General features: G+C 42.1%; 2 protein-coding genes across 5 annotated transcripts in view; one reads left to right on the top strand and one right to left on the bottom strand.

The window, feature by feature from the left end:
- The window catches only part of gtf2e2 (general transcription factor IIE, polypeptide 2, beta), a 46,824-nt gene that overhangs the window by 4,514 nt on the left and 15,012 nt on the right, over positions 1-27,298 (top strand). The gene's annotated exons all lie outside the window — the stretch shown is intronic.
- The window catches only part of LOC118948980 (small integral membrane protein 18-like), a 27,968-nt gene continuing 670 nt past the window's right edge, over positions 1-27,298 (bottom strand). Inside the window, exons 2-3 of the mRNA XM_036973623.2 lie at positions 4,542-4,761; positions 1-1,293 (exon numbers count right to left, since the gene is read on the bottom strand). Of these exons, the coding sequence (XP_036829518.1) occupies positions 1,195-1,293; positions 4,542-4,751 (309 nt within the window). The 5' untranslated portion in view covers positions 4,752-4,761 and the 3' untranslated portion in view covers positions 1-1,194. The remainder of the gene's footprint in view (positions 1,294-4,541; positions 4,762-27,298) is intronic.

Below are 27,298 nucleotides of genomic sequence, written 5' to 3'. Positions count from 1 at the left end.
GTGATAATTGTTTATTTCTCATCATTTTAGGCAAGTGAAATGATACCTTGTGCTCAATGCAAGTAGGTTATTTTATTTACATCGGTGTGTGTACAGGTGCGCCCCCCCCCCCCCCCCCTTCAAGAGAGAGTAGTATCATGGCCACTTGGCTGTGGTTTAAAATATGTTGGTGAGTGGTGACATCATCACAGGCAACATGTTGATTACATCATTACGACACAGCAAGTTGTGAACCGTTTTTGTCAAATGGATGAGGACTTCAACTACAATGGCAGTCGAAACATTAGGGAATAAAAAACCATCTGTAAAATTACATTAAAATGTGGGACGACTTCTGTGGTAGCTGGGTCTTTTGGTGACATTTTAAAGTAACTGTCCAGGGATAACAGAATATTAACTTTAAAAGTTAGCTTAACTCGTAATGTTTTTTATTAATCCCATACTCGTATTTCTGGTCAAATCATAAATTGGAGGGGGAAAAAAACACTTAAAACCCCCCACCTCAAACTTGGATCTCAAACAGACCATTTAAAAAATGCTTGTTATTTCCTCAAAGAGGATGAGGTCATCATCCTGAGCCGGATGAGATGGTCCAATCAGCGGTCTGCTCCATTCATATTTCTAATAACCAGTACACGCCCACACCATTCCAACACACAAAAGCTGCTTTTTAACATAATTACTATTTTTGGTCATCTTGGTGCATCTTGGTCACCTTGGTGCATCTTGATCATCTTGGTCATCTTGATCACCTTGGTCATCTTGGTCGTTGACTTTGGGTGACTTCCTTGCTCTGTAGGGTCCTAGAGGGTTGGCTATCATTGTGGATCTCCTGTGTCTTTAGCTGTCTCGAATGGTATGTCTTGTACTTACAATGTGGTGATGGATGAAGATGCTAAGCATCCAATAGACTTGTTAAAACCCTGGACTTGGCAAGGAGAGCTCTTCTTCTCTCTTGCCTTCCCTGCTGACGTGCTTCGATTAGATAACACCACCGTTACACACACACACACACGGGAGCAGGGACACACACACACACACACACAATCTCACACATACGAAGGTGCAGCCTCACTGTTCTCAAACTGTGAGCACACAGCGCAGTCAGTCTCGGGTTCAGATTCAGGGTCAACGATCATGACCTAACTTCCTGCTTGGCCCTGGTCACCGTGGCAACAACCCCTTTAACCCCCTTTACACCACCTCGGTTTGTGACCCCGTGGGACTGTGGATCTTCTCCACCATGTTCTGGAAGGGACCTTGCTCCTCCATCAGGTCACGATGGGTCTTCCCCTGCATGAGAAGGAAAACCATGGTTTCGGTGATTAAAATGGGTTTAGGTTAGATCCAGGTGATTACAATGGGTTTAGGTTAGATCCAGGTGATTACAATGGGTTTAGGTTAGATCCAGGTAATTACAATGGGTTTAGGTTAGATCCAGGTAATTACAATGGGTTTAGGTTAGATCCAGGTAATTACAATGGGTTTAGGTTAGATCCAGGTGATTACAATGGGTTTAGGTTAGATCCAGGTGATTACAATGGGTTTAGGTTAGATCCAGGTGATTACAATGGGTTTAGGTTAGATCCAGGTGATTACAATGGGTTTAGGTTAGATCCAGGTAATTACAATGGGTTTAGGTTAGATCCAGGTGATTACAATGGGTTTAGGTTAGATCCAGGTAATTACAATGGGTTTAGGTTAGATCCAGGTGATTACAATGGGTTTAGGTTAGATCCAGGTGATTACAATGGGTTTAGGTTAGATCCAGGTGATTACAATGGGTTTAGGTTAGATCCAGGTGATTACAATGGGTTTAGGTTAGATCCAGGTGATTACAATGGGTTTAGGTTAGATCCAGGTGATTACAATGGGTTTAGGTTAGATCCAGGTGATTACAATGGGTTTAGGTTAGATCCAGGTGATTACAATGGGTTTAGGTTAGATCCAGGTGATTACAATGGGTTTAGGTTAGATCCAGGTGATTACAATGGGTTTAGGTTAGATCCAGGTGATTACAATGGGTTTAGGTTAGATCCAGGTGATTACAATGGGTTTAGGTTAGATCCAGGTGATTACAATGGGTTTAGGTTAGATCCAGGTGATTACAATGGGTTTAGGTTAGATCCAGGTGATTACAATGGGTTTAGGTTAGATCCAGGTGATTACAATGGGTTTAGGTTAGATCCAGGTAATTACAATGGGTTTATTTATTTTTATTTTACCTTTATTTAACCAGGTAGGCAAGTTGAGAACAAGTTCTCATTTACAATTGCGACCTGGCCAAGATAAAGCAAAGCAGTTCGACAGATACAACAACACAGAGTTTAGGTTAGATCCAGGTGATTACAATGGGTTTAGGTTAGATCCAGGTGATTACAATGGGTTTAGGTTAGATCCAGGTGATTACAATGGGTTTAGGTTAGATCCAGGTAATTACAATGGGTTTAGGTTAGATCCAGGTAATTACAATGGGTTTAGGTTAGATCCAGGTGATTACAATGGGTTTAGGTTAGATCCAGGTGATTACAATGGGTTTAGGTTAGATCCAGGTAATTACAATGGGTTTAGGTTAGATCCAGGTGATTACAATGGGTTTAGGTTAGATCCAGGTAATTACAATGGGTTTAGGTTAGATCCAGGTGATTACAATGGGTTTAGGTTAGATCCAGGTGATTACAATGGGTTTAGGTTAGATCCAGGTGATTACAATGGGTTTAGGTTAGATCCAGGTGATTACAATGGGTTTAGGTTAGATCCAGGTGATTACAATGGGTTTAGGTTAGATCCAGGTGATTACAATGGGTTTAGGTTAGATCCAGGTGATTACAATGGGTTTAGGTTAGATCCAGGTGATTACAATGGGTTTAGGTTAGATCCAGGTGATTACAATGGGTTTAGGTTAGATCCAGGTGATTACAATGGGTTTAGGTTAGACCCAGGTGATTACAATGGGTTTAGGTTAGATCCAGGTGATTACAATGGGTTTAGGTTAGATCCAGGTGATTACAATGGGTTTAGGTTAGATCCAGGTGATTACAATGGGTTTAGGTTAGATCCAGGTGATTACAATGGGTTTAGGTTAGATCCAGGTAATTACAATGGGTTTAGGTTAGATCCAGGTAATTACAATGGGTTTAGGTTAGATCCAGGTGATTACAATGGGTTTAGGTTAGATCCAGGTGATTACAATGGGTTTAGGTTAGATCCAGGTGATTACAATGGGTTTAGGTTACATCCAGGTGATTACAATGGGTTTAGGTTAGATCCAGGTAATTACAATGGGTTTAGGTTAGATCCAGGTAATTACAATGGGTTTAGGTTAGATCCAGGTGATTACAATGGGTTTAGGTTAGATCCAGGTGATTACAATGGGTTTAGGTTAGATCCAGGTGATTACAATGGGTTTAGGTTAGATCCAGGTGATTACAATGGGTTTAGGTTAGATCCAGGTGATTACAATGGGTTTAGGTTAGATCCAGGTGATTACAATGGGTTTAGGTTAGATCCAGGTGATTACAATGGGTTTAGGTTAGATCCAGGTGATTACAATGGGTTTAGGTTAGATCCAGGTAATTACAATGGGTTTAGGTTAGATCCAGGTGATTACAATGGGTTTAGGTTAGATCCAGGTGATTACAATGGGTTTAGGTTAGATCCAGGTGATTACAATGGGTTTAGGTTAGATCCAGGTAATTACAATGGGTTTAGGTTAGATCCAGGTAATTACAATGGGTTTAGGTTAGATCCAGGTAATTACAATGGGTTTAGGTTAGATCCAGGTAATTACAATGGGTTTAGGTTAGATTTGGGTTATTACAATGGGTTTAGGTTAGATCCAGGTAACCCTGGAACAGCTACAGTATAGTAACAGGCCTGGTCTCACCCTGGAACAGCTACAGTATAGTAACAGGCCTGGTCTAACCCTGGAACAGCTACAGTATAGTAACAGGCCTGGTCTAAACCTGGAACAGCTATAGTATAGTAACAGGCCTGGTCTCACCCTGGAACAGCTACAGTATAGTAACAGGCCTGGTCTAACCCTGGAACAGCTACAGTATAGTAACAGGCCTGGTCTAACCCTGGAACAGCTACAGTATAGTAACCTGGTCTAACCCTGGAACAGCTACAGTATAGTAACAGGCCTGGTCTCACCCTGGAACAGCTACAGTATATTAACAGGCCTGGTCTAACCCTGGAACAGCTACAGTATATTAACAGGCCTGGTCTAACCCTGGAACAGCTACAGTATAGTAACAGGCCTGGTCTAACCCTGGAACAGCTACAGTATAGTAACGGGCCTGGTCTAACCCTGGAACAGCTACAGTATAGTAACAGGCCTGGTCTAACCCTGGAACAGCTACAGTATAGTAACAGGCCTGGTCTAACCCTGGAACAGCTACAGTAAAGTAACAGGCCTGGTCTAACCCTGGAACAGCTACAGTATAGTAACCTGGTCTGAACCTGGAACAGCTACAGTATAGTAACAGGCCTGGTCTAACCCTGGAACAGCTATAGTATAGTAACAGGCCTAGTCTCACCTTGACACAGCAGCCACAGTCCAGCAGCTCGTAGAGGAAGGCCAGAGCTGCCAGCGAGACTACTGTGATGATGAAGAGGAGGAGGATGACGAAGCACGCTATGTTCCAGCCGTCGTGGAACGGGTACACCTCTTGAACCTGCAGGGAGACCTGGGACAGCGGGGCGGCGTCAGGGAGCCACGGGAGAGAGGTGGTGTTGAGACGGTCCATGTTGTTTCACCTGGGAGAGAAATGATAGAGGAAGTCATGGTTGGTTTGTTCCTGGAGAGGTTTGAGAGGGCTGCTGGTGTTGAGACGGTCCATGTTGTTTCACCTGGGAGAGAAATGATAGAGGAAGTCATGGTTGGTTTGTGCCTGCAGAGGTTTGAGAGGGCTGCTGGTGTTCAGGATGTTCTTCTGTCCTTCAGACCCGCAGTCTATAAAGACAGCCTTTATAGAGCCTCAACTCAGAGTTCTGGTACTGTGACCTGGAGGGAGAGAGAACCTCTATACACAGAGTTCTGGTACTGTGACCTGGAGGGAGACAGAACCTCTATACACAGAGTTCTGGTACTGTGACCTGGAGGGAGACAGAACCTCTATACACAGAGTTCTGGTACTGTGACCTGGAGGGAGAGAGAACCTCTATACACAGAGTTCTGGTACTGTGACCTGGAGGGAGACAGAACCTATATACACAGAGTTCTGGTGCTGTGACCTGGAGGGAGACAGACAGAACCTCTAAACACAGAGTTCTGGTACTGTGACCTGGAGGGAGACAGACAGAACCTCTAAACACAGTAAACACTTACTCCATCAGGACACAACCTCCTGGGGAGCATAGCGCCTTCCTGCTTACACACACACACACCCACACACCACACACCACACACACACGCCAGGAGCAGTGAGACTGACCCAGTTTGGTTGAGTGAACCAGAGAGAGACTGAGAGGAAATGGGGCTTGTCCTGAGTACTGCTCTACAGACACTCCAACCCTGAAACACTGTTAGTGTCTAACCTCCAACCCTGAAACACTGTTAGTATCTAACCTCCAACCCTGAAACACTGTTAGTATCTAACCTCCAACCCTGAAACACTGTTAGTATCTAACCTCCAACCCTGAAACACTGTTAGTATCTAACCTCCAACCCTGAAACACTGTTAGTGTCTAACCTCCAACCCTGAAACACTGTTAGTATCTAACCTCCTACCCTGAAACACTGTTAGTGTCTAACCTCCTACCCTGAAACACTGTTAGTATCTAACCTCCTACCCTGAAACACTGTTAGTGTCTAACCTCCTACCCTGAAACACTGTTAGTGTCTAACCTCCTACCCTGAAACACTGTTAGTGTCTAACCTCCTACCCTGAAACACTGTTAGTGTCTAACCTCCTACCCTGAAACACTGTTAGTGTCTAACCAACCCTGAAACACTGTTAGTGTCTAACCTCCAACCCTGAAACACTGTTAGTGTCTAACCTCCTACCCTGAAACACTGTTAGTGTCTAACCTCCTACCCTGAAACACTGTTAGTATCTAACCTCCTACCCTGAAACACTGTTAGTGTCTAACCTCCTACCCTGAAACACTGTTAGTATCTAACCTCCTACCCTGAAACACTGTTAGTGTCTAACCTCCTACCCTGAAACACTGTTAGTGTCTAACCTCCTACCCTGAAACACTGTTAGTGTCTAACCTCCTACCCTGAAACACTGTTAGTATCTAACCTCCAACCCTGAAACACTGTTAGTGTCTAACCTCCAACCCTGAAACACTGTTAGTATCTAACCTCCAACCCTGAAACACTGTTAGTGTCTAACCTCCAACCCTGAAACACTGTTAGTATCTAACCTCCTACCCTGAAACACTGTTAGTGTCTAACCTCCTACCCTGAAACACTGTTAGTATCTAACCTCCTACCCTGAAACACTGTTAGTGTCTAACCTCCTACCCTGAAACACTGTTAGTGTCTAACCTCCTACCCTGAAACACTGTTAGTGTCTAACCTCCTACCCTGAAACACTGTTAGTGTCTAACCTCCTACCCTGAAACACTGTTAGTGTCTAACCAACCCTGAAACACTGTTAGTGTCTAACCTCCAACCCTGAAACACTGTTAGTGTCTAACCTCCTACCCTGAAACACTGTTAGTGTCTAACCTCCTACCCTGAAACACTGTTAGTATCTAACCTCCTACCCTGAAACACTGTTAGTGTCTAACCTCCTACCCTGAAACACTGTTAGTGTCTAACCTCCTACCCTGAAACACTGTTAGTGTCTAACCTCCTACCCTGAAACACTGTTAGTATCTAACCTCCAACCCTGAAACACTGTTAGTGTCTAACCTCCAACCCTGAAACACTGTTAGTATCTAACCTCCAACCCTGAAACACTGTTAGTGTCTAACCTCCTACCCTGAAACACTGTTAGTATCTAACCTCCAACCCTGAAACACTGTTAGTGTCTAACCTCCTACCCTGAAACACTGTTAGTGTCTAACCTCCAACCCTGAAACACTGTTAGTATCTAACCTCCTACCCTGAAACACTGTTAGTGTCTAACCTCCTACCCTGAAACACTGTTAGTGTCTAACCTCCAACCCTGAAACACTGTTAGTGTCTAACCTCCAACCCTGAAACACTGTTAGTGTCTAACCTCCAACCCTGAAACACTGTTAGTATCTAACCTCCAACCCTGAAACACTGTTAGTGTCTAACCTCCTACCCTGAAACACTGTTAGTATCTAACCTCCAACCCTGAAACACTGTTAGTGTCTAACCTCCAACCCTGAAACACTGTTAGTGTCTAACCTCCAACCCTGAAACACTGTTAGTGTCTAACCTCCAACCCTGAAACACTGTTAGTGTCTAACCTCCTACCCTGAAACACTGTTAGTATCTAACCTCCTACCCTGAAACATTGTTAGTGTCTAACCTCCTACCCTGAAACATTGTTAGAGTGTAACCTGGTTTGATTAGTTGTCTGTCTGTCTGTCTGTCTGTCTGTCTGTCTGTCTGTCTGTCTGTCTGTCTGTCTGTCTGTCTGTCTGTCTGTCTGTCTGTCTGTCTGAACCTTCTCTAGTTCAGATAGAATGTGTGCGATGAGTTTCACTGTTCTGTTCCGCATTCCACCTTTTGCTCGTTAAATATGTGTGTGACCGACTAGGCTATTGTTATCAGATGTGTGTGTGTGTGTGTGTGTGTGTGTGTGTGTGTGTGTGTGTGTGTTTAGCAGTGAGTCATTCCACCTCTCCTCTCCTGTGTTCGAGCCCACTGTCATCATCTGCTCTGAGTAGCTTTACTGATGACTGTTGACTGATGACTGACTCACAGTATGTTACGTAGTGTTGTTAGTGTAACCTGATACAGGCCTGTCATTAGTCAGAGGACAGCATGTCTATTATATACAGTTCTATGTTACATAGTGTTGTTAGTGTAAACTGATACAGGCCTGTCATTAGTCAGAGGACAGCATGTCTATTATATACAGTTCTATGTTACATAGTGTTGTTAGTGTAACCTGATACAGGCCTGTCATTAGTCAGAGGACAGCATGTCTATTATATACAGTTCTATGTTACATAGTGTTGTTAGTGTAAACTGATACAGGCCTGTCAGAGGACAGCATGTCTATTATATAGAGTTCTATGTTACATAGTGTTGTTAGTGTAACCTGATACAGGCCTGTCAGAGGACAGCATGTCTATTATATAGAGTTCTGTGTTACATAGTGTTGTTAGTGTAACCTGATACAGGCCTGTCAGAGGACAGCATGTCTATTATATAGAGTTCTGTGTTACATAGTGTTGTTAGTGTAACCTGATACAGGCCTGTCAGAGGACAGCATGTCTATTATATAGAGTTCTGTGTTACATAGTGTTGTTAGTGTAACCTGATACAGGCCTGTCAGAGGACAGCATGTCTATTATATAGAGTTCTGTGTTACATAGTGTTGTTAGTGTAATCTGATACAGGCCTGTCATTAGTCAGAGGACAGCATGTCTATTATATACAGTTCTATGTTACATAGTGTTGTTAGTGTAACCTGATACAGGCCTGTCATTAGTCAGAGGACAGCATGTCTATTATATACAGTTCTATGTTACATAGTGTTAGTGTAACCTGATACAGGCCTGTCATTAGTCAGAGGACAGCATGTCTATTATATACAGTTCTATGTTACATAGTGTTGTTAGTGTAACCTGATACAGGCCTGTCAGAGGACAGCATGTCTATTATATAGAGTTCTGTGTTACATAGTGTTGTTAGTGTAACCTGATACAGGCCTGTCAGAGGACAGCATGTCTATTATATAGAGTTCTGTGTTACATAGTGTTGTTAGTGTAACCTGATACAGGCCTGTCAGAGGACAGCATGTCTATTATATAGAGTTCTGTGTTACATAGTGTTGTTAGTGTAATCTGATACAGGCCTGTCATTAGTCAGAGGACAGCATGTCTATTATATACAGTTCTATGTTACATAGTGTTGTTAGTGTAACCTGATACAGGCCTGTCATTAGTCAGAGGACAGCATGTCTATTATATACAGTTCTATGTTACATAGTGTTGTTAGTATAACATGATGCAGGCCTGTCATTGGTCAGAGGACAGCATGTCTATTATATACAATTCTATGTTACATAGTGTTGTTAGTGTAACCTGATACAGGCCTGTCATTAGTCAGAGGACAGCAGACAGCATGTCTATTATATACAGTTCTATGTTGCATAGTGTTGTTAGTGTAATCTGATACAGGCCTGTCATTAGTCAGAGGACAGCATGTCTATTATATACAGTTATATGTTACATAGTGTTGTTAGTGTAACCTGATACAGGCCTGTCATTAGTCAGAGGACAGCATGTCTATTATATACAGTTCTATGTTACATAGTGTTGTTAGTATAACATGATGCAGGCCTGTCATACCTTAAGGGAACATTTCGGCATTTCGTGTATGATCAGTGAGAAAGTCCATATTGCAAATGTACGGTCCCTTACCCGACGTCCGAAATCGTTTGTAAAATTCGCGGTCGGCGTCGGGCCGTGCGGTAGGGCCGGACCTACCGGGAAGTCGTCGAATGAACTTTGTCGGACTTTCGGTTCCCGTTTAAAAAAAAAAACAAGTTTCGGACCGTTTTTCCGCCGTCCCGGACACTCCCACCAGATGGCATACGGAATCATATGGCAATTTGGCAAAACATCACGAATCGCGACGGGGCCTTATCTCAAAAACTGAAAATATTTCGAAGCCGAAACTTGGCGAGCGTAGGTTTGGCTCAAGGGGCAGTTGGCCCCGAACGGGATGGCGTCTAGGCCTCGACGGTTTTTGAGCTACGGCCATTTTTCTGGGATTAAAGGCTTAAAATGGAAGTAGAGAAATTATTTTTCCACTTCGGGTCAAAGCCAAGGAGCCTCCGGTGTCAATAAAAAAAGAACCAGCCATTTATCTATCGTCATTTAAGAGAAACGGAACAATGACAAATTGGTGATGGTCACAAATAGGCGTTTTTTTTTTTCAACGGTTACAGATCCAGTTGCAGGGTGTTCATACGAATCTTTTTAAAGTGTGCTGCGGAGCTCTGCGACATTTCTGTGATTTTCTATGATTTTCTGAAATAACACAATAACCGACCATTAGAATAGTAGGCCCAAAATGAAGCCTGCCCCACAATGTCATTTGCTTTTGAGTGACAGTGAGAGAACCGTTAGGGTGAGAAGAAAAATTCCACCACATGAATGTTCCTAAGGTCCTCCCGATCTCAACAAGCCTAACCTTGACCGTGTGGCATTAACCCTTCACAGTAAAACAGGGTTTTTTGATCTCACAGATTACAGTTTCATCTCTCCCCATAGGAATACATTGCCTGCACCCCTAATTTCAACCTGAGGCCTATGTGGGTTATGAATGCCGTATGAACCTGTCTTCGGTACCAGTCCATCGGGCCACTATGAGGTCTACCTGTGTCGATTCTAAGCTTCCTGGACCAACCGGAAGTGGTTCAAATGCCCCTAAAAGTGTTTACCCATACACTGCATGCAGTTTGATAGACATAGTGCATTCAACCCTGTGTAGATCAGTCAATTCTTAACGTAAGGACTTAAAACTCAGGATTCTGTAACAGCATACCCCAATGAGGATATGTGGTGACTTATAGCTTCCTGTGCCAACCGGAAGTGCCATAATTGGTGTCTCAGGGGCTGTTTCGAAGGGTTAAAAAATTCAGATCTGTCCAAAACTTCATATATGTGATTAGGCAACCCCCATGAACTGTAAATCAGTCATTTTTCCCAAAAAAAATCAAAGGAAAAAAAAATTGCACTAAAACACAACTTGGATGGAGGGACGTATTGGGGTGCGTAGAGACAGACAGTGGCCGCAATAGTTAGCTTTGTTCGAGCTAAAAAAGAACGGTCGGACCTAGAGTTCCGAAACTTTAGAAACCTGTTCTAGACCTCCGGGCCATGGTGCGTGACGAGTTACGTGGCTCTAGATGGTTCTCGGACCGAGAAACAGCCTCGTACATTCGCAATAACTTCAATTCATTTTTGCATCACGAAAATGACGACGTTTAGAAAAGTCTCAGAGACGCAAGGCTAGGTGCGTTGAAACCGGCTCGGCCCATAGAGACGGACCCCAAAGTTTCTGTCCGATAGCTCGTTCAAGGACCCCGTAGCAAGGCATGGAAATAAGTGGATTTTCAGCACCAATTAGGGTTTTTCTCGGACACCAAATGACCTATCGAGCCGAAACTCGGGATTCGGGGTCGCCTCACATAGGACTTCGCATAATGTCCGAACTGGACCCGCAGCTAGAACGTAACTATGTGTTTTACCTTTTTATTATGTTTTAAACTAGAGGCGCTGTGAATTATGGGACTGCTCTGACATATATGATAGTTGGCATCTAAATGAGTAGGAAACAGTGGGTTTGGTGTCATAATGACATCTAATTGACTGATGGACACTGACTTGCTAGTTGACTTTTGTACATTTGCAATATGTTTAAACAGAGAGGGACCATCACCAAAATGGCATTCTGAAATCAACACAAAAAATGGCATCACCATAGTCTCCAGACTGTGCTGAGTTCAACGAGCTATCCCGCTTGACCGTAGCTCGCTCGGTCTAGGCGCAGCAACCATTAGAATATTAGGCCCAAAATGAAGCCTGCCCCACAATGTCATTTGCTTTTGAGTGACAGTGAGAGAACCGTTAGGGTGAGAAGAAAAATTCCACCATAGGAATGTTCCTAAGGTCCTCCCGATCTGAACAAGCCTAACCTTGACCGTGTGGCATTAACCCTTCACAGTAAAACAGGGTTTTTTGATCTCACAGATTACAGTGTCATCTCTCCCCATAGGAATACATTGCCTGCACCACAAAATTCAACCTGAGGCCTATGTGGGTTATGAATGCCGTATGAACCTGTCTTCGGTACCAGTCCATCAGGCCACTATGAGGTCTACCTGTGTTGATTCTAAGCTTCCTGGACCAACCGGAAGTGGTTCAAATCACCCTAAAAGTGTTTACCCATACATTGCATGCAGTTTGATAGACATAGTGCATTCAACCCTGTGTAGATCAGTCAATTCTTAACGTAAAGACTTAAAACTCGGGATTCTGTAAGTGGCCATGTCAATCAAGACATGTGGTGATTTATAGCTTCCTGTGCCAACCGGAAGTGCCATAATTGGTGTCTCAGGGGCTGTTTCGAAGGGTTAAAAAAGTCAGATCTGTCCAAAACTTCATATATGTGATTAGGCAACCCCCATGAACTGTAAATCAGTCATTTTTCCCCAAAAAAATCAAAGGAAAAAAAAATTGCACTAAAACACAACTTGGATGGAGGGACGTATTGGGGTGCGTAGAGACAGACAGTGGCCGCAATAGTTAGCTTTGTTGGAGCTAAAAAAGAACGGTCGGACCTAGAGTTCCGAAACTTTAGAAACCTGTTCTAGACCTCCGGGCCATGGTGCGTGGCGAGTTACGTGGCTCTAGATGGTTCTCGGACCGAGAAACAGCCTCGTACATTCGCAATAACTTCAATTCATTTTTGCATCACGAAAATGACGACGTTTAGAAAAGTCTCAGAGACGCAAGGCTAGGTGCGTTGAAACCGGCTCGGCCCATAGAGACGGACCCCAAAGTTTCTGTCCGATAGCTCGTTCAAGGACCCCGTAGCAAGGCATGGAAATAAGTGGATTTTCAGCACCAATTAGGGTTTTTCTCGGACACCAAATGACCTATCGAGCCGAAACTCGGGATTCGGGGTCGCCTCACATAGGACTTCACATAATGTCCGAACTGGACCCGCAGCTAGAACGTAACTATGTGTTTTACCTTTTTATTATGTTTTCAACTAGAGGCGCTGTGAATTATGGGCCTGCTCTGACATATGTGATAGTTGGCTACTAAATGAGTAGGAAAAAGTGGGTTTGGTGTCAATTGATATCCATTTGGTGTCATAATGACATCTAATTGACTGATGGACACTGACTTGCTAGTTGACTTTTGTACATTTGCAATATGTTTAAACGGAGAGGGACCATCACCAAAATGGCATTCTGAAATCAACACAAAAAATGGCATCACCATAGTCTCCAGACTGTTCTGAGTTCAACGAGCTATCCCGCTTGACCGTAGCTCGCTCGGTCTAGGCGCAGCAACCATTAGAATAGAAGGCCCAAAATGAAGCCTGCACCACAATGTCATTTGCTTTTGAGTGACAGTGAGAGAACCGTTAGGGTGAGAAGAAAAATTCCACCACTTGAATGTTCCTAAGGTCCTCCCGATCTCAACAAGCCTAACCTTGACCGTGTGGCATTAACCCTTCACAGTAAAACAGTGTTTTTTGATCTCACAGATTACAGTGTCATCTCTCCCCATAGGAATACATTGCCTGCACCCCTAATTTCAACCTGAGGCCTATGTGGGTTATGAATGGCGTATGAACCTGTCTTCGGTACCAGTCCATCAGGCCACTATGAGGTCTACCTGTGTTGATTCTAAGCTTCCTGGACCAACCGGAAGTGGTTAAAATGCCCCTAAAAGTGTTTACCCATACATTGCATGCAGTTTGATAGACATAGTGCATTCAACCCTGTGTAGATCAGTCAATTCTTAACGTAAGGACTTAAAACTCAGGATTCTGTAACAGCATACCCCAATGAGGATATGTGTTGATTTATAACTTCCTGTGCCAACCGGAAGTGCCATAATTGGTGTCTCAGGGGCTGTTTCGAAGGGTTAAAAAAGTCTGATCTGTCCAAAACTTCATATGTGTGATTAGGCAACCCCCATGAACTGTAAATCAGTCATTTTTCCCCAAAAAAATCAAAGGAAAAAAAATTGCACTAAAACACAACTTGGATGGAGGGACGTATTGGGGTGCGTAGAGACAGACAGTGGCTCCAATAGTTAGCTTTGTTGGAGCTAAAAAAGAACCGTCGGACCTAGAGTTCCGAAACTTTAGAAACCTGTTCTAGACCTCCCGTAGATGGTGCGTGGTGAGTTACGTGGCTCTAGAAGGTTCTCGGACCGAGAAACAGCCTCGTACATTTGAAATAACTTCAATTCATTTTTGCATCACGAAAATGACGACATTTAGAAATGTCCCAGAGTCGCAAGACTAGGTGCATTGCGAACGTCTCGGCCCATATAGACAGACCCCAACGTTTCTGTCCGATATCTCATTCAAGGACCCCGTAGCAAGTCATGGAAAATAGTGGATTTTCAGCACCAATTAGGGTTTTTCTCGGACACCAAATGACCTATCGAGACGAAACTTGGGATTCGGGGTCGCCTCAGCTAGGCCAACACATAACATAAGAAATGGACCCGCAGCTAGAACGTAACTACGTGTTTTATGGTTTTTTTATGGTTTGTACCGAAGGCGTTGTGAATTTTGGGCCAGCTCTGAAGTATGTAATAATTGGCTACTAAACGAGTTGGAAAAAGTGGGTTTGGTGTCAGTTTGTATCAGTTTGGTGGTCAGAATGATATCTAATTGACTGATGGACTCTTGTCCACTTGACTCTTGTACATTTGCAATATGATTCTATAGTGAAAAAACATCACCAAAAGCGACATTCTGAAATCAACCCAAACGAGCGATTGAGATGACCCAGAATCACTGCAAAGCCATCCCGAGTTCATCGGGCCAGTCAATTTCACATTCCTGCAGGATTTTTATAGCATGACAAATTCGTGATGGTACCTGCCCATTAAAACATATTGCAAATGCACAGTGACTTTGAAAAAGTAAGAAAAAAAAAAATACATCTAAAATTTTTTGAGCATGACAAATTCGTGATGGTACCTGCCCATTGAAACATATTCCAAATGCACAGTGACTTTGAAAAAGTAAGGAAACAAAAAAAAATACATCTAAAAAATTTTGAGCATGACAAATTCGTGATGGTACCTGCCCATTGAAACATATTGCAAATGCACAGTGACTTTGAAAAAGTAAGGAAACATAAACAAATTCGATAAACAAATTCGTGATGGTACCTGCCCATTAAAACATATTGCAAATGCACAGTGACTTTGAAAAAGTAAGGAAACATAAACAAATTCGATAAACAAATTCGTGATGGTACCTGCCCATTGAAACATATTGCAAATGCACAGTGACTTTGAAAAAGTAAGGAAACATAAACAAATTCGATAAACAAATTCGTGATGGTACCTGCCCATTAAAACATATTCCAAATGCACAGTGACTTTGAAAAAGTAAGAAACAAAAAAAAATACATCTAAAATTTTTTGAGCATGACAAATTCGTGATGGTACCTGCCCATTGAAACATATTGCAAATGCACAGTGACTTTGAAAAAGTAAGGAAACATAAACAAATTCGATAAACAAATTCGTGATGGTACCTGCCCATTAAAACATATTCCAAATGCACAGTGACTTTGAAAAAGTAAGAAACAAAAAAAAATACATCTAAAATTTTTTGAGCATGACAAATTCGTGATGGTACCTGCCCATTGAAACATATTGCAAATGCACAGTGACTTTGAAAAAGTAAGGAAACATAAACAAATTCGATAAACAAATTTGTGATGGTACCTGCCCATTAAAACATATTCCAAATGCACAGTGACTTTGAAAAGGTAAGAAACAAAAAAAAATACATCTAAAATTTTTTGAGCATGACAAATTCGTGATGGTACCTGCCCATTGAAACATATTGCAAATGCACAGTGACTTTGAAAAAGTAAGGAAACATAAACAAATTCAATAAACAAATTCGTGATGGTACCTGCCCATTAAAACATATTCCAAATGCACAGTGACTTTGAAAAAGTAAGGAAACAAAAAAAATTCATCTAAAAAATTTTGAGCATGACAAATTCGTGATGGTACCTGCCCATTGAAACATATTGCAAATGCACAGTGACTTTGAAAAAGTAAGGAAACATAAACAAATTCAATAAACAAATTCGTGATGGTACCTGCCCATTAAAACATATTCCAAATGCACAGTGACTTTGAAAAAGTAAGAAACCAAAAAAAATACATCTAAAATTTTTTGAGCATGACAAATTCGTGATGGTACCTGCCCATTGAAACATATTGCAAATGCACAGTGACTTTGAAAAAGTAAGGAAACATAAACAAATTCGATAAACAAATTCGTGATGGTACCTGCCCATTAAAACATATTCCAAATGCACAGTGACTTTGAAAAAGTAAGGAAACAAAAAAAATTAATCCAAAAAATTTTGAGCATGACAAATTCGTGATGGTACCTGCCCATTGAAACATATTGCAAATGCACAGTGACTTTGAAAAAGTAAGGAAACATAAACAAATTCAATAAACAAATTCGTGATGGTACCTGCCCATTAAAACATATTCCAAATGCACAGTGACTTTGAAAAAGTAAGAAACCAAAAAAAATACATCTAAAATTTTTTGAGCATGACAAATTCGTGATGGTACCTGCCCATTGAAACATATTGCAAATGCACAGTGACTTTGAAAAAGTAAGGAAACATAAACAAATTCGATAAACAAATTCGTGATGGTACCTGCCCATTAAAACATATTCCAAATGCACAGTGACTTTGAAAAAGTAAGGAAACAAAAAAAAATACATCTAAAAATTTTTGAGCATGACAAATTCGTGATGGTACCTGCCCATTGAAACATATTGCAAATGCACAGTGACTTTGAAAAAGTAAGGAAACATAAACAAATTCGATAAACAAATTCGTGATGGTACCTGCCCATTAAAACATATTCCAAATGCACAGTGACTTTGAAAAAGTAAGAAACAAAAAAAAATACATCTAAAATTTTTTGAGCATGACAAATTCGTGATGGTACCTGCCCATTGAAACATATTGCAAATGCACAGTGACTTTGAAAAAGTAAGGAAGCATAAACAAATTCGATAAACAAATTCGTGATGGTACCTGCCCATTAAAACATATTCCAAATGCACAGTGACTTTGAAAAAGTAAGGAAACAAAAAAAAATACATCTAAAAAATTTTGAGCATGACAAATTCGTGATGGTACCTGCCCATTGAAACATATTGCAAATGCACAGTGACTTTGAAAAAGTAAGGAAACATAAACAAATTCGATAAACAAATTCGTGATGGTACCTGCCCATTAAAACATATTCCAAATGCACAGTGACTTTGAAAAAGTAAGGAAACAAAAAAAAATACATCTAAAAAATTTTGAGCATGACAAATTCGTGATGGTACCTGCCCATTGAAACATATTGCAAATGCACAGTGACTTTGAAAAAGTAAGGAAACATAAACAAATTCGATAAACAAATTCGTGATGGTACCTGCCCATTAAAACATATTCCAAATGCACAGTGACTTTGAAAAAGTAAGGAAACAAAAAAAATTAATCTAAAAAATTTTGAGCATGACAAATTCGTGATGGTACCTGCCCATTGAAACATATTGCAAATGCACAGTGACTTTGAAAAAGTAAGGAAACATAAACAAATTCAATAAACAAATTCGTGATGGTACCTGCCCATTAAAACATATTCCAAATGCACAGTGACTTTGAAAAAGTAAGGAAACAAAAAAAAATACATCTAAAAATTTTTGAGCATGACAAATTCGTGATGGTACCTGCCCATTGAAACATATTGCAAATGCACAGTGACTTTGAAAAAGTAAGGAAACATAAACAAATTCGATAAACAAATTCGTGATGGTACCTGCCCATTAAAACATATTCCAAATGCACAGTGACTTTGAAAAAGTAAGAAACAAAAAAAAATACATCTAAAATTTTTTGAGCATGACAAATTCGTGATGGTACCTGCCCATTGAAACATATTGCAAATGCACAGTGACTTTGAAAAAGTAAGGAAACATAAACAAATTCGATAAACAAATTCGTGATGGTACCTGCCCATTAAAACATATTCCAAATGCACAGTGACTTTGAAAAAGTAAGGAAACAAAAAAAAATACATCTAAAAAATTTTGAGCATGACAAATTCGTGATGGTACCTGCCCATTGAAACATATTGCAAATGCACAGTGACTTTGAAAAAGTAAGGAAACATAAACAAATTCGATAAACAAATTCGTGATGGTACCTGCCCATTAAAACATATTCCAAATGCACAGTGACTTTGAAAAAGTAAGAAACAAAAAAAAATACATCTAAAAAATTTTGAGCATGACAAATTCGTGATGGTACCTGCCCATTGAAACATATTGCAAATGCACAGTGACTTTGAAAAAGTAAGGAAACATAAACAAATTCGATAAACAAATTCGTGATGGTACCTGCCCATTAAAACATATTCCAAATGCACAGTGACTTTGAAAAAGTAAGGAAACAAAAAAAAATACATCTAAAAAATTTTGAGCATGACAAATTCGTGATGGTACCTGCCCATTGAACCATATTGCAAATGCACAGTGACTTTGAAAAAGTAAGGAAACATAAACAAATTCGATAAACAAATTCGTGATGGTACCTGCCCATTAAAACATATTCCAAATGCACAGTGACTTTGAAAAAGTAAGAAACAAAAAAAAATACATCTAAAAAATTTTGAGCATGACAAATTCGTGATGGTACCTGCCCATTGAAACATATTGCAAATGCACAGTGACTTTGAAAAAGTAAGGAAACATAAACAAATTCGATAAACAAATTCGTGATGGTACCTGCCCATTAAAACATATTCCAAATGCACAGTGACTTTGAAAAAGTAAGAAACAAAAAAAAATAAATCTAAAATATTTTGAGCATGACAAATTCGTGATGGTACCTGCCCATTAAAACATATTCCAAATGCACAGTGACTTTGAAAAAGTAAGGAAACATAAACAAAAAAACATCCCAAAAAATGTTGGGTAACCAGCTGCATATTTTAGATCACAAGCTTGAATTTTGAGCATGACAAATTCGTGATGGTACCTGCCCATTAAAACATATTGCAAATGGACAGTGACTTTGAAAAAGTAAGGAAACATAAACAAAAAAACATCCCAACATTTTTTTTTGGGGTTACCAGTTGCATATTTTAGATCACCAGGTGCACATTTCAGGTCACCAGGTGCACATTTCAGATCACCAGGTGCACGGAGGAAAATATTTACTTTTGACTTTGACTTTTGACTTCCTATGACATCATATTGCAAATGGAGAAAACATATGCCTTATGCACAAGTAAAACAAAAAGAAATATGTAATACAAGTTGATCAAGGTATAGTTTGAGCAAAGTAAAGTTTGAATTTTGAGCATGACACATTCGTGATGGTACCTGCCCATTAAAACATATTGCAAATGCACAGTGACTTTGAAAAAGTAAGGAAACATAAACAAAAAAACATCCCAAAAATTTTTTTTTGGGTTACCAGTTGCATATTTTAGATCACCAGGTGCACATTTCAGGTCACCAGGTGCACATTTCAGATCACCAGGTGCACGGAGGAAAATATTTACTTTTGACTTTGACTTTTGACTTCCTATGACATCATATTGCAAATGGAGAAAACATATGCCTTATGCACAAGTAAAACAAAAAGAAATATGTAATACAAGTTGACCAAGGTATAGTTTGAGCAAAGTAAAGTTTGAATTTTGAGCATGACAAATTCGTGATGGTACCTGCCCATTAAAACATATTGCAAATGGACAGTGACTTTGAAAAAGTAAGGAAACATAAACAAAAAAACATCCCAAAAATTTTTTTTTGGGTTACCAGTTGCATATTTTAGATCACCAGGTGCACATTTCAGGTCACCAGGTGCACATTTCAGATCACCAGGTGCACGGAGGAAAATATTTACTTTTGACTTTGACTTTTGACTTCCTATGACATCATATTGCAAATGGAGAAAACATATGCCTTATGCACAAGTAAAACAAAAAGAAATATGTAATACAAGTTGACCAAGGTATAGTTTGAGCAAAGTAAAGTTTGAATTTTGAGCATGACAAATTCGTGATGGTATCTGCCCATTAAAACATATTGCAAATGCACAGTGACTTTGAAAAAGTAAGGAAACATAAACAAAAAAAATCAAAAACATTTTGTTGCACATTTTAGATCATCAGTTGCACGGAGGAAAATCGTTACTTTTGACTTTGACTTTTGACTTCCTATGACATCATATTGCCAATGGAGAAAACATATGCCTTATGCACAAGTAAAAAAAAATATATATATATGATAATAAAGTATGACTAAAGTATGTTGATAAAGTTCTTATACATGTGTAATTGACACAAAAATCGAAAGAATTTTGAAAAAAGGTCCAGAAAGCACTTTTTTAAGGATGTGTGAAGTTTTTTACCAAATTTTGACATTTTTGACTTTTGACTTTTGACTTCCTATGAAATCATATTGCAAATGGACAAAACATATGCCTTATGCGCATGTACTTAAAAAATATATATATATGATGACAAAAGTATACTCATACAGTTCTTACACATGTGTAATTGACAAAAAACTCGAAAGAATTTCGAAAAAAGGTCCAGAAAGCACTTTTTTAAGGGGTTTTAAGTTTTTTTTAAAAAATGTCATTTTTCAAAATTTGGCTTTTGGATGTTGACTTGGGTGCCATTTGCAATATGAAATGCCCCGGTGGAACGCACACGCCCCCTATTGGAATTTTGAAGTGTTACAATTGGCAATTGCCATATGGCATTTGCAATATACTTTGCATGAATCAACGCCAAATTGGGTGGTATTGACCATCGTGTACATGGTTTGTCCAATGCCAATATACCGCCATTTGTTTTTGTCCAAATCAGGGGGGTATTCCCTTACATTGGTCAGAGGACAGCATGTCTATTATATACAATTCTATGTTACATAGTGTTGTTAGTGTAACCTGATACAGGCCTGTCATTAGAGGACAGCAGACAACATGTCTATTATATACAGTTCTATGTTGCATAGTGTTAGCAGACCACAGTCATCTCCTGACGGTTAGTCTAGTTACCCTGAACACAATGGCTCGGTCTCTGATGAAGTCAATGGGATCATGTGTTTATTAGGATCCCCATTAGCTGTTGTCATCTAATGAGATGTGAAGTAGCCAATAGGCCTTCAACTGTTTTCATGTTGCTATGGAAGTAGCCAATAGGCCTTCAACTGTTTTAATGTTGCTATGGAAGTAGCCAATAGGCCTTCAACTGTTTTCATGTTGCTATGGAAGTAGACAATAGGCTTTCAACTGTTTTCATGTTGCTATGGAAGTAGCCAATAGGCCTTCAACTTTAATCAGACTGTTTTCATGTTGCTATGTGAAGTAGCCAATAGGCCTTCAACTGTTTTCATGTTGCTATGGAAGTAGCCAATAGGCCTTCAACTGTTTTCATGTTGCTATGGAAGTAGCCAATAGGCCTTCAACTGTTTTCATGTTGCTATGGAAGTAGCCAATAGGCCTTCAACTGTTTTCATGTTGCTATGGAAGTAGCCAATAGGCCTTCAACTGTTTTCATGTTGCTATGGAAGTGGCCAATAGGCCTTCAACTGTTTTCATGTTGCTATGTGAAGTAGCCAATAGGCCTTCAACTTTAATCAGACTGTTTTCATGTTGCTATGGAAGTAGCCAATAGGCCTTCAACTGTTTTAATGTTGCTATGGAAGTAGCCAATAGGCCTTCAACTTTAATCAGACTGTTTTCATGTTGCTATGGAAGTAGCCAATAGGCCTTCAACTTTAATCAGACTGTTTTCATGTTGCTATGGAAGTAGCCAATAGGCCTTCAACTTTAATCAGACTGTTTTCATGTTGGTATGTGAAGTAGCCAATAGGCCTTCAACTTTAATCAGACTGTTTTCATGTTGCTATGGAAGTAGCCAATAGGCCTTCAACTTTAATCAGACTGTTTTCATGTTGCTATGGAAGTAGCCAATAGGCCTTCAACTGTTTTAATGTTGCTATGTGAAGTAGCCAATAGGCCTTCAACTGTTTTCATGTTGCTATGTGAAGTAGTCAATAGGCCTTCAACTGTTTTCATGTTGCTATGGAAGTAGCCAATAGGCCTTCAACTTTAATCAGACTGTTTTCATGTTGCTATGGAAGTAGCCAATAGGCCTTCAACTTTAATCAGACTGTTTTCATGTTGCTATGGAAGTAGCCAATAGGCCTTCAACTTTAATCAAACTGTTTTCATGTTGCTATGTGAAGTAGCCAATAGGCCTTCAACTTTAATCAGACTGTTTTCATGTTGCTATGGAAGTAGCCAATAGGCCTTCAACTGTTTTAATGTTGCTATGGAAGTAGCCAATAGGCCTTCAACTTTAATCAGACTGTTTTCATGTTGCTATGGAAGTAGCCAATAGGCCTTCAACTTTAATCAGACTGTTTTCATGTTGCTATGGAAGTAGCCAATAGGCCTTCAACTTTAATCAGACTGTTTTCATGTTGCTATGTGAAGTAGCCAATAGGCCTTCAACTTTAATCAGACTGTTTTCATGTTGCTATGGAAGTAGCCAATAGGCCTTCAACTTTAATCAGACTGTTTTCATGTTGCTATGGAAGTAGCCAATAGGCCTTCAACTGTTTTCATGTTGCTATGGAAGTAGCCAATAGGCCTTCAACTGTTTTAATGTTGCTATGTGAAGTAGCCAATAGGCCTTCAACTGTTTTCATGTTGCTATGTGAAGTAGTCAATAGGCCTTCAACTGTTTTCATGTTGCTATGGAAGTAGCCAATAGGCCTTCAACTGTTTTCATGTTGCTATGGAAGTAGCCAATAGGCCTTCAACTGTTTTAATGTTGCTATGTGAAGTAGCCAATAGGCCTTCAACTTTAATCAGACTGTTTTCATGTTGCTATGGAAGTAGCCAATAGGCCTTCAACTGTTTTCATGTTGCAATGGAAGTAGCCAATAGGCCTTCAACTTTAATCAGACTGTTTTCATGTTGCTATGTGAAGTAGCCAATAGGCCTTCAACTTTAATCAGACTGTTTTCATGTTGCTATGGAAGTAGCCAATAGGCCTTCAACTGTTTTCATGTTGCTATGGAAGTAGCCAATAGGCCATCAACTGTTTTCATGTTGCTATGTGAAGTAGCCAATAGGCCTTCAACTGTTTTCATGTTGCTATGTTGTAGAGGATATTGATAGTCCACATTAGTAACACTGTCATGGTAACTGAAGGTCTCTCTCTCTGGGGAAAATACTGTAATTCTACTGTAATACTTCCTGTGTGAAAGTGTCGTCTAATTGGGTTATTGGAGGTTCTGTTGGCTGATGTTGATGGAGAGAGAGAAGTGAAGGAACAGAGGGATATCATTCTTTATCTATTATGAATGTAGACCGATTCTTCCTCTACCCACACCACACTACCATAGCCTAGTACCTCAGCACTACACCCCTCTCTGTTCCTCCCTACCGTTACCCTCTCCTCCTCTACCCACACCACACTACCATAGCCTAGTACCCCAGCACTACACCCCTCTCTGTTCCTCCCTACTGTTACCCTCTCCTCCTCTACCTCCTCTCTGTTCCTCCCTACCGTTACCCTCTCCTCCTCTACCCACACCACACTACCATAGCCTAGTACCCCAGCACTACACCTCTCTCTGTTCCTCCCTATCGTTACCCTCTCCTCCTCTACCCACACCACACTACCATAGCCTAGTACCCCAGCACTACACCCCTCTCTGTTCCTCCCTACCGTTACCCTCTCCTCCTCTACCCACACCACACTACCATAGCCTAGTACCCCAGCACTACACCTCTCTCTGTTCCTCCCTATCGTTACCCTCTCCTCCTCTACCCACACCACACTACCATAGCCTAGTACCCCAGCACTACACCTCTCTCTGTTCCTCCCTACATTACCCTCTCCTCCCTCTCTCCTTTTCCACCCCTACCCCCTCCTCTCTCTCCTCCCTCCCTCTCCACCCCTACCCCCTCCTCTCCTCCCTCTCAAGCCCCCTCCCCCTTCTGTGTGTTCTCCCTGAAGTGGTGTAGGACCCCAGACAGACTGAGGCAGAGCGGTATCTCCTGCTGTGTCTGTCTGCAGGGGCTCCCACTGCCCCACCCCCCTCCCTAATGTCTAGTCCCATCCAGTCTGGAGGGGGTGAATACAGCCAAATCCACCCTAATTAAACCCTTTATAGAGTTTGTGTGTGTGTGTGTCCTTATTGAAATCCTTGCAGGAGAAGAAGCCTAGTTATCTCTATGCCAGTCTGAATCACAACAACCTTACTGCCTGCTTGGCACCCTATTCCCTGTGTAGTTTGACCCAGGAACCATCCTCTAGCAGTCTAGTCTCTCGCTGTTCTGCTACAAAAACACTCATCCTTTAGTCTGACAGTCTATATTAACACTCATCCTTTAGTCTGACAGTATGTTATATAGACACTCATCCTTTAGTCTGACAGTCTATATTAACACTCATCCTTTAGTCTGACAGTATGTTATATAGACACTCATCCTTTAGTCTGACAGTCTGCTACAAAAACACTCATCCTTAGTCTGGCAGTCTGTTATACAAACACTCATCCTTTAGTCTGACAGTCTATATAAACACTCATCCTTTACTCTGACTGTCTGTTACAAAAACTCATCCTTTAGTCTGACAGTCTGTTATACAAACACTCATCCTTTAGTCTGACAGTCTGTTACAAAAACACTCATCCTTTAGTCTGACAGTTTGTTACAAAAACACTCATCCTTTACTCTGACAGTCTATATTAACACTCATCCTTTACTCTGACAGTCTGTTATAAAAGAACTCATCCTTTACTCTGACAGTCTGTTATATAAACACTCATCCTTTACTCTGACAGTCTGTTATATAAACACTCATCCTTTACTCTGACAGTCTATATTAACACTCATCCTTTAGTCTGTTATATAAACACTCATACCGTCTGTCTGCTCACAGTGTAACCCATAGGCTGGGCTCCCGTCTGTCTGCTCACAGCGTAACCCATAGGCTGGGCTCCCGTCTGTCTGTCTGCTCACAGCGTAACCCATAGGCTGGGCTCCCGTCTGTCTGTCTGCTCACAGTGTAACCCATAGACTGGGCTCCCGTCTGTCTGCTCACAGTGTAACCCATAGGCTGGGCTCCCGTCTGTCTGTCTGCTCACAGCGTAACCCATAGGCTGGGCTCCTGTCTGTCTGTCTGCTCACAGTGTAACCCATAGGCTGGGCTCCCGTCTGTCTGTCTGCTCACAGTGTAACCCATAGGCTGGGCTCCCGTCTGTCTGCTCACAGCGTAACCCATAGACTGGGCTCCCGTCTGTCTGCTCACAGTGTAACCCATAGGCTGGGCTCCCGTCTGTCTGCTCACAGTGTAACCCATAGGCTGGGCTCCTGTCTGTCTGTCTGCTCACAGTGTAACCCATAGACTGGGCTCCCGTCTGTCTGCTCACAGTGTAACCCATAGGCTGGGCTCCCGTCTGTCTGCTCACAGTGTAACCCATAGGCTGGGCTCCCGTCTGTCTGTCTGCTCACAGTGTAACCCATAGGCTGGGCTCCCGTCTGTCTGCTCACAGCGTAACCCATAGGCTGGGCTCCCGTCTGTCTGTCTGCTCACAGCGTAACCCATAGACTGGGCTCCCGTCTGTCTGTCTGCTCACAGTGTAACCCATAGGCTGGGCTCCCGTCTGTCTGCTCACAGCGTAACCCATAGACTGGGCTCCCGTCTGTCTGTCTGCTCACAGTGTAACCCATAGGCTGGGCTCCCGTCTGTCTGCTCACAGTGTAACCCATAGGCTGGGCTCCCGTCTGTCTGCTCACAGCGTAACCCATAGACTGGGCTCCCGTCTGTCTGTCTGCTCACAGTGTAACCCATAGGCTGGGCTCCCGTCTGTCTGCTCACAGTGTAACCCATAGGCTGGGCTCCCGTCTGTCTGCTCACAGTGTAACCCATAGGCTGGGCTCCCGTCTGTCTGCTCACAGTGTAACCCATAGGCTGGGCTCCCGTCTGTCTGTCTGCTCACAGTGTAACCCATAGGCTGGGCTCCCGTCTGTCTGCTCACAGCGTAACCCATAGACTGGGCTCCCGTCTGTCTGCTCACAGCGTAACCCATAGGCTGGGCTCCCGTCTGTCTGCTCACAGTGTAACCCATAGGCTGGGCTCCTGTCTGTCTGTCTGCTCACAGTGTAACCCATAGGCTGGGCTCCCGTCTGTCTGCTCACAGTGTAACCCATAGGCTGGGCTCCCGTCTGTCTGTCTGCTCACAGTGTAACCCATAGACTGGGCTCCCGTCTGTCTGCTCACAGTGTAACCCATAGGCTGGGCTCCTGTCTGTCTGTCTGCTCACAGTGTAACCCATAGGCTGGGCTCCCGTCTGTCTGTCTGCTCACAGTGTAACCCATAGGCTGGGCTCCCGTCTGTCTGTCTGCTCACAGCGTAACCCATAGGCTGGGCTCCTGTCTGTCTGTCTGCTCACAGCGTAACCCATAGACTGGGCTCCCGTCTGTCTGCTCACAGTGTAACCCATAGGCTGGGCTCCCGTCTGTCTGCTCACAGCGTAACCCATAGGCTGGGCTCCTGTCTGTCTGTCTGCTCACAGCGTAACCCATAGGCTGGGCTCTCGTCTGTCTGCTCACAGTGTAACCCATAGACTGGGCTCCCGTCTGTCTGTCTGCTCACAGTGTAACCCATAGGCTGGGCTCCCGTCTGTCTGCTCACAGTGTAACCCATAGGCTGGGCTCCTGTCTGTCTGCTCACAGTGTAACCCATAGACTGGGCTCCCGTCTGTCTGTCTGCTCACAGTGTAACCCATAGGCTGGGCTCCCGTCTGTCTGCTCACAGTGTAACCCATAGGCTGGGCTCCTGTCTGTCTGCTCACAGCGTAACCCATAGGCTGGGCTCCCGTCTGTCTGCTCACAGCGTAACCCATAGACTGGGCTCCCGTCTGTCTGTCTGCTCACAGTGTAACCCATAGGCTGGGCTCCCGTCTGTCTGTCTGCTCACAGCGTAACCCATAGGCTGGGCTCCTGTCTGTCTGCTCACAGCGTAACCCATAGGCTGGGCTCCTGTCTGTCTGCTCACAGCGTAACCCATAGGCTGGGCTCCCGTCTGTCTGTCTGCTCACAGTGTAACCCATAGACTGGGCTCCCGTCTGTCTGTCTGCTCACAGCGTAACCCATAGACTGGGCTCCTGTCTGTCTGTCTGCTCACAGCGTAACCCATAGACTGGGCTCCCGTCTGTCTGTCTGCTCACAGCGTAACCCATAGACTGGGCTCCCGTCTGTCTGTCCTCTGGTGTTGATAAATCTTTTACCGTTTATAATGTAGTGCTATTACCCAGAATGCTGTAGGGATGGAAGGTAAACCCTCCTCT

This window comes from Oncorhynchus mykiss, chromosome 19 (assembly GCF_057628025.1).
Source record: "Oncorhynchus mykiss isolate SJ-2025 chromosome 19, ASM5762802v1, whole genome shotgun sequence".
Lineage (NCBI taxonomy): Eukaryota > Metazoa > Chordata > Actinopteri > Salmoniformes > Salmonidae > Oncorhynchus > Oncorhynchus mykiss.
The sequence above is the reverse complement of the archived record's forward strand: the minus strand, read 5'-3'. Positions and strand labels throughout refer to the sequence as shown.